Source organism: Protobothrops mucrosquamatus, unplaced genomic scaffold, assembly GCF_001527695.2.
Source record: "Protobothrops mucrosquamatus isolate PMUCROS unplaced genomic scaffold, P.Mucros_1.0 scaffold2040, whole genome shotgun sequence".
Classification (NCBI taxonomy): domain Eukaryota; kingdom Metazoa; phylum Chordata; class Lepidosauria; order Squamata; family Viperidae; genus Protobothrops; species Protobothrops mucrosquamatus.
In genome coordinates this window covers 101764-110442 of record NW_015388147.1, presented here as the reverse complement: position 1 = coordinate 110442, position 8679 = coordinate 101764, and the positions used below count along the sequence as shown (strand labels likewise).

Below are 8679 nucleotides of genomic sequence, written 5' to 3'. Positions count from 1 at the left end.
ATGGGAACTGACTTTTTGTTTACTTGAATAGGACTATGTCCCACAATATAAGCTTGGATCTTGTTTTATTCTGGCCCTGGACTCCATAAGCTGATCTATTTATATTCAATCTGAAGTGAACATACCTTCCCTTTAGAACTCCTGTAGAACAAATAATTAGTTTGAATTCCTGAGGAAAGCTTCTATAAGTATTGTTTAAAATATCTCGTGGAACAAAAACCATGTGGTCTTTTTCCCCCCCTCCTACAACAATTCCTATCTTATACTCCACCCCCGCTTTTCAGACCCCCCTCGTTTTCAGAAATGGATTGCCATGTGTCCCATAGCATGGCTGCTTGAGGCTTGAATGTGTGTAGGTTTAATATGTATACATATGTATAGTTTAATATGTAAACTACAGCATATTTCAAGCAAATAAAACATAGTTTTCCTTTGTCCTCTTCTCCAGTCTCCTTCGTACAACTGTTTTGGAATTTGCATGCAATATGGAGGACCCAGAAGCTTTGGGGAATGCCTTTTTGTTGTTTAAGAATTGGACGAGTGGAATAAGGTGACTATGCATGTTTAGGTGCAGATGCAGAAGGTGTCCAAAGGCAAAGTGAAATGGAAGATAGGCCTCTTTCGCTAATAATATCATTCTCTTCCATGTTAGTCTAGATGTAAATCTTCGTCTCCTGGTGTACCGTTTTGGGATGCAGAACTCAGGTGATGAGCAAGCCTGGAATTATATGTTTGAGAAATACAGAACTGCAACATTAGCTCAAGAAAAGGAGAAGCTACTCTACGGCCTGGCATCAGTGAAAAACATAACTCTGCTGAACAGGTTTCTTGAAATTATCTTTAACTTTCTATATTAGAAGTATTCATTTGCTGTTCTTAAATCCTGGTTCTCAAAACAACAAAAAAGGATTGGTGGAGGAACATGAAGCAGAGGTTCTGAGCATTCTTAGTAGGCATTAGTAGGCATTAAAGCAGGAAGCAAGTGGTTCTTAAAAGAATCAGTGATTAATTTCCCAATAGATATGATGCTATCTTTCTAACATCCTTTCACTAATGTTTACACCGGGGCCATGGGCTATGGTTTCATATACACAGGGTTGTCTAAAGCAGTAGTTTTCAACGACTGTGTTTTGCTGCCCATGAACTGCAAAGTTCCTTGAAATTGATCAGGGAATTCTTTAATTCACAAGCAAAATAATGGACAACTTCCCCAAAGCACCATAAGCTAATCTGACCTACCAATCTTGCAAACTGGAACTGAAAGGGAGTGCTAGATGTGCTTTGTTCAAGTAACCAAGAAGCCCAAGTGACTTAGACAGTGCCTGAATCATAGCCAATGCCATATTTAATTCAGAAATCTATCGAGGTCTAATCTAAAGCTTCGTACTCAACATGCTCCTTTCATCTTTCTTGATTGATGTCTGGAGAATTCCAAGGTTTTTTTAGGTTTCTTATTTCATGTAAATTAGGTTGAGAAAAGCAGTTTAAATCTCATTTTCTATGCAATCCTAAAGAAGTGCTAATCATCAGATATAATTGCTTGTTTTGTTTCTAGATTCCTACATTGCATCAAAAATACAACTCTCATAAGAAGTCAAGATGTGTTCACTGTCTTGAGATACATCTCCTTTAATAGCTATGGCAAAACAATGGCTTGGGACTGGGTACGCCTCAACTGGGAGTATTTGGTCAAACGGTAAGTGCTGGGTCCCTAGACAGTTCATTCTCTTTATGAAGCCACCTTGATTTTTGTTGGGGAAAAAAGCACCTAAATATAAGAATATTGAATTTTAACATCTCCAAGTGCTATCAAAGCTGGAAGATAAGTTTCCTTCTTGCTGTTGTTTTCTGTTTTATGAAAACAGCACACCTTTAGATTGTTGTTTGCATAATAAATTTAGAAATAATATTTATGCAGCACTTTCTCAAGACATTTGGTACCCCTTGTCACATCACATGAGCAAGAACCAAATGCATGCCTGCAGATGAAGCTGGAAGAGTCTCAAATCTCCAGGGCCTGATATTGCTGGTGAGCCATGCTGGAAAAGGGAATTGAACATGTCCATAGGTCATATGTCCCCTATTCAGATTCTGGGTTAAAAAAAAAGAATATGCTTATTTCTGTGATTGGAATAGCCTCTGGACTCTCCTGCTTTGATGGTCTATAGAAATGTGAAATGTGAAATGTGAATTGAAACAAAGGACAGAAAAGGTCAATCAAAGCAGGATCAAGCCAAGAGCTAGTTTGTATCTAGAGCAGGGGTAGGCAACCTCCCAGAATTCCTGAGCCAGCATGGCTGGCTCAGGAATTCTGGGAGTTGAAGTCCACCAGTCATAAAAGAGCCAAGGTTGCCTACCCCTGATCTAGACAATGCTGATAGTTTTACTAAGATTTACTTCATAGCATTTAAAGTCTGCCTGAACAAGTACCAGGGCTGCCTTCAAATTTTGAGGCTTGACAAAATGTCTTCTGGAATGTCCTGTGCTAGGTTATGGAACTCCAGGGAGGCTTGTTTAATAGCAGGTTCTCTCCAATCAACACAAAGAGTAAGCATGACATTGTTTTGCTGACAGATTACTCTGAGGAAGGAATCAGTTTCAATTTCCTACATAGTCAGGAACATAGGGATGGGAAATTAATGTGTCTATTTCCTTGAGCGTATAGGATCCCAATTAGGTTCAATCCCTATCAAGTGGCCATTAGCTGTAGAGATGATGATGATGATGGTGATTCTATTTCCATTATTTTATCTTGAAAACCAATATGTAGTAGCCACCATGTTTAGCATACATAAATATGAATGTGGTTTTTTTCACAGATACACTCTTAACGATAGAAACCTTGGACGCCTAATATCAAGAATATCAGGAACATTTAACACAGAGCTCCAGCTTTGGCAGGTAAGGACACAACCTGGTTATCTACTGCTCAGCTGTCCAATTTTCTTGATATGAAAAATGCCAAGATACTCTTCCCCATTTCCTCTTCTAGGTGCACCTATTTAATGAAATGGATGTTGATAGGGGAGAGAGATTTCTTGATTGTGGCACTAGGCAACCAATACAAATTTGCCTAGTTTTGATGTTATAGTCTTTGGGGGCCTGTATATTCTCCTGGCACTTCAAAAGCAGTTTTAATGGGCATGTATGTAAGCATTAACTAAAATGATAAAACCAGAACATGAACATGGGAATGGAAATCTAATAGGAATATTGCTCCTATCACTTTTTGATGGCACACTAAATACTACAGTACAATACATACAGTAGTACATTTCAGCTCAAAGCTAGCACAGAAGGCCACAGTTCCCCAAAGGACTGCCTCTACAATATAAGTCAATCAACTATAACCCCCTCCCTCCACAAAACAAAACAAAGTAAACTAAAACAATAACAAATCAAGGGGAAAATTCATATCCAGCCCCAAGCCTCAAGTTTGTTGCAGCCCTCAAAAGTTAATAAAAAAGAAATAAGAAATTGCAGTCCTTGCTGGCAATAAAGTTTCCTAATCCATCCTAAATGTGTTTATTCACAGGTCTTATATGGTCACCTAGCTCATGTATCTGTTTGTTTTCCCCAATTGTCAGAAGGTCTTGTTCTTTTCCACTCTTTCTAGTTCTCCTGTAAATAGTTTCTAAAAGTGGTATGACTCAGTTTAAGGTTAGGAGTAATTTAGATTGAAGCTGTATATGGAAACAAAGAGTTGGACCTATACATATCCCAATACTATCACAATCCAAACCAAGCAACTCACTCATTGTTCTTAAGGAAGAAAAGAAATATGGGAAGTTATAACCAAGAATGCTTGCAGAATGCATAGTTAGCCCTTCCCTAATAATGTAACATGAAATGTGTCACCATTGATGTAAACTTGAATAGTCTGTGAATGGTCTATCTGCTCTGGGACATTTCCTGGTTCAAACACATTATCATAAAAAAAAAGAATCAGAACAAAATATAAATTATAGACAAGCTAGACCACTACAATGAGATGAGTCATGCCAAATTTAGAAATCAATTCAAGGACTTTCAAGTTTTGCTACTTAAAAAAAGTTCTATAAGGTCCTTGCTTTGGGGGCAAATGATTTTGCAGAAAAAACGACACTTTCGTGAAGAACATCTTTGAAAAAATTAAAACAGCTAGATGGCAGACTGTAAAAAGAGGAGTTAATGATGGTAACCTTTGATAATGCACACCTTTTGCATCAAAATCATCAGAAATCTAAAAGATTGGCTCATTGGTCTTTTCCTATCAGCTAGTTAAGACAACAGATCAAACACTGCCAAACAATGTGTAAGGGTGAAAGTCTAGTAAAAATCAGGTGGTGTGGATAGTAAAACAGAAGCTGTCTTTGGCTTCAGGAATTCTCCAGATTTCTGCTGATATGTTGACATGAGTCACTTAAACCAGAGTGATTAGAAGGGTCACTTTGAGTTAAGGCTATACTTGTTGGTCAGTAAATGCAGTCTCCTCCTTCTCCCAATCATGGTATTTCTTTCAACCAGAACATTTTACCATGACGACCGTGAGACCAAAATTCTAGTACAACAAATCAGGAGTTTAAAATCAAAATGAGGCGTGATAAAATTGTTCACTCTATATCAGTGATGGCGAACCTTTTAGAGACCGAGTGCCCAAACTGCAACCCCAAACCCACTTATGCATCGTCAAGTGCTGGGTGGGTGTGGCCCATTGGGTGGGTGTGCCCATTGGGTAGGTGTGGCCAATTGGGTGGGCATGACTGCAGTGGTAACGGCAGACTGGGTGGGACTAAAAAGTTCAATCAATCAATTCCAACTTTGCAAGAACTTTTTTTTTCCCATGAGAAGTTGAAATTGACTGATTGAACCTTTTTTTTGTTATTGTTGCACACAGCGGCGGAGGCCTAAAGCGAAAAGGTTTTATAAAACCCAGCTGAAGGCCTAGGACTGGGGCGATGATGCGCGTGCCCACAGAGAGGGCTCTGAGTGCCGCCTCTGGCACCCGTGCCATAGGTTTGCCACCACTGCTCTATATCATGTAAATTATAACCTGTTTTGAATTACTCTGATCTTCAGAATTCTGGCTTCATTCCAAATCCAACGTATAGAATTAGACTAGATGCATAACAACCCAACCAGGTATATCAGAGCTCAAAACCTGTTTACAAAGTATATTTGATAATTAAATACTGACTTGTAGATATATGAAAAATTCTGCAAACTGGAGATACACGAAAGTGTTTAGTCTTCTGAGAAACCAGTTCTATGTCATTAATATTTGCACATGTTTTATCTTCTTAAGATGGAAAATTTCTTTGAGAGATATCCTGATGCTGGCGCAGGGGAAGCCTCAAGAAAGCAAGCTTTGGAAACTACAAAGAGCAACATCGAATGGCTAAAACAATACCGAGATGATGTAGCAACCTGGCTTGAAAATACAGAGCAGCCAAACTTTGTATAATTGAGTCTCAGTCCCCATGAAAATTCTTAGGATTCTTTTTTTAAATCTTACCAACATGGTAATTTGCAAAATACTACATTTAGATTTTGACAGATATGTCAACTTTGAAATACATTAATTTATTGAAATATATATTGAAACTAGCCAGCCAGTCATTCTTAAATGTTCCTATAAATGTTTCTAATCTCCTAGAACATTTTTTCTCATTTCAATTGGACAAAATGTAAAATTATCATTTGCATAAACATAGGATCTCATTACCTTTATGAGCATTACTGATGTTTGTACTTAACCACATATTCGCCACTCTGAAAATGAATCTTTTATACAAAAATATTTATTATTCCATGTGTTCAGGAGGTCCTTCCAAATAAAACTTCATAGAATCCATTCCAAAGGGAGGGCTTTGCCTCTATTCAGAAAATATATATATTCTCCTAAGAAAGAAAAGCACTAACCCAATTTTGGCGGGGGGAGGAGGTAATCACAAAATTTTGAGAGAGAGAGAGAGAGACAGACAGACAGACAGACAGACAGACAGACAGACAGATTAAAGTTATTGTTCTAAAGTGACTTTGAGAAACGCATAGCTTTAATAATGACTACATCTATGGCAATTGATGGACATGCAGTCTGGCCTTATGTTATAGTATCGGTACATTTTTTTTTAATATCCAGCTCTCACCTCCATGTATCATATAATCTTATATGCAAACACTAAGTTCTCTCACACATTTAGGCAATCTTGAAAATTTTCAGCCATTTGAGATTGGATTTTAACAATAAAAAAGGCTATGATACTATTTTATAAACAAATAATTTAACCTTTCTGAAATGGGCACTTTATATAGTAACTGAGCACTGCTGAGAAAAACATCTAGAAATTAATTACTCCAAAACCAAGGCACATGTCTGACACCAAACAATCATTCAATAGAGCAAATTAAGACCTTGAAATGTCTGGATATTGTTTTCCATGGGACAGGCAACCATAAATTCCACGCCAGCTTTAAGTCCCATTGTATCAGCTTAAGTCCACAAAAAAGCATCGACTTCACAATCTTTCCACTTCTCCAAAGGAGTTCAAATGTACCTGCAGGAACTAATGTTTTCTCAGCTAAGATCTGAGCCCAGCTGTGGGGCACCTACAGGTTATTTCTTTCTCTTGAAAGAGTTCAGTTCAAACTTCTGAGATCTATTTTTCAAGCACCTTGCTTCTTTCCAAATGGGGTGTTTTGCCGTGAAGCTGGCCTACTTAAAGTAGAAAACTTTCAGCTCAAACTTACTTTTTTCCCCTGCTGACTTGGCCCCTTTAATCATGACTCTCACTCTTCCTGGCAATACTTACTCAATTGCAACCCTATGGCATTACATGGGCAGCTCTCACCCTGAAAGACTGTGCATTAGCTGATCTTAATGGGCTATTACAGCTGCAATCAGATTCATCAGTTCTACGCAGAAATTTTTTTTTTTTGAGCTATTCTGTATATTTGTTCTGACCAGCCAGACACCTAAGCTTCATAATGGTTCCAAAATTTAGAAAGGCTTATCCTTGACTAAATTTAATGCCTCCCTCTAAGAGCGATTACTAAAGGAAGATTCAAAACATCCCTTTGTGTCCCTGAGGTGGATGAATAGTTGAGGCAATGGAACATGTTATTTTATATTGTTCCCTCTACGCAGGAATTATCTCCATTCCTCACTAAACAACCTGGTTGTTCTACCACTCTTAAGCGGTTACTACCTGATCAATCTTATTTTACTTCACAGACCACAGCCAAGAATTGATCTGTAGTTTGTGCAGGACCCTGTAGTATCTCCTCCAAAATTTTTAAAAATATTTTAGAATGTTACGTCTTCCTCTTTTACTTTAATTCATTGTGATTTTTTTTTTATTTGTTGGTCTATGCCTGAATAAATATTAATTGATAATAAAGATTGATTGATAATTTAATCTGTAGTTTTTATGTTTTTATATAAAGATGATGCGAATAAGGTAGTACACCTGAGTGCTTGTATTTCCAGTCCCTGGAATAATCAGTAGTGTAGCAAAATTATCAGCCCCACAAAAGCTGAGACTCTAGAAAGAGTACAGAGAAGAGCAACAAAGATGATTAGGGGACTGGAGGCTAAAACATATAAGGAACGGTTGCTGGAATTGGGTATGTCTAGTTTAATGAAGAGAGGGACGAGGGGGGATATGATAGCTGCCACAAAGAAGAGGGAGTCAAGCTATTCTCCAAAGCGCCTGAAGGCAGGACGAGAAGCAACGGGTGGAAACTGATCAAGGAGAGAAGCAACCTAGAACTAAGGAGAAACTTCCTGACAGTTAGAACAATTAACCAATGGAACCACCTGCCTCCAGAAGCGGTGAATGCTCCAACACTGGAAGTTTTTAAGAAGAGACTGGACAGCCATTTGTCCGAAATGGTGTAGGGTTCCTGCCTGAGCAGGGGGTTGGACTCGATGACCTCCAAGGTCCCTTCCAACTTTATTATTATTATTATTATTATTATTATTATTATTATTATTATTATTATTATTATTATTATTATTATTATTATTATTATTATTATTATTATTATTATTATTATTATTATCAGACCAGGAATCAGCTGCCCAAGAACACTAGAACTATATTTCACTGGGTCAGGTTAGGTTCACAGGATGATGGAAGAAGGATGGGCTTATCTCCTGTGGTGGTTCATCTTGCGCGGCTCCACATGTTCAGGGGTACCTAGAATCAATATGGGGAATGGGTAGGCATGAATACTTCTGGAAACTTGATCTCACTCAGTTTATTAGCTACCCAGTTTTAAATTTATTTCATTCTATGTTTTCATTTCATTTGCACTTCTCAGTAAAAAATCTGCCTCTAATTTTATGCATTTGGGGGCAATTTTTCTTCTGAGATACATAATTTGGTATGTATGTTTTGCAATATAGAGGTAAATACAACTTTCACAGATGCAACAGCATGCATTTTTGTAATTTTAATAAGCATCCATCATATTACTGCATATATTTCTGCCCTACACTCGTATTTTGTATACATGTTTTTGGCTTTGGGAAATCACAATAAATGTCAAGAACCTGACAATATCAAAAGATCATTGTGATTAGTTAAGGCTACATTTACATGCAGACATAATACAAAGAAAAATTGTATTTCTTACTACTTTTTATTCTAAACTTGCTGAAATAACAAACAGATTAAATAATTTTAATATTACAAA

At 37.4% G+C, this 8679-nt stretch overlaps 1 protein-coding gene across 1 annotated transcript; it reads left to right on the top strand.

Annotated features, from left to right (window-relative positions):
* Positions 1–448: 448 nt before the first annotated feature.
* LOC107294649 (glutamyl aminopeptidase) lies at positions 449–7392 on the top strand (the record flags this gene model as incomplete). The annotated part of the gene is given in 5 exon segments (XM_015823900.1): positions 449–550; positions 653–823; positions 1556–1696; positions 2820–2901; positions 5285–7392. Coding segments are annotated over 5 exon segments (655 nt in total), but the record flags the coding sequence as incomplete, so codon positions are not given.
* Positions 7393–8679: the final 1287 nt, after the last annotated feature.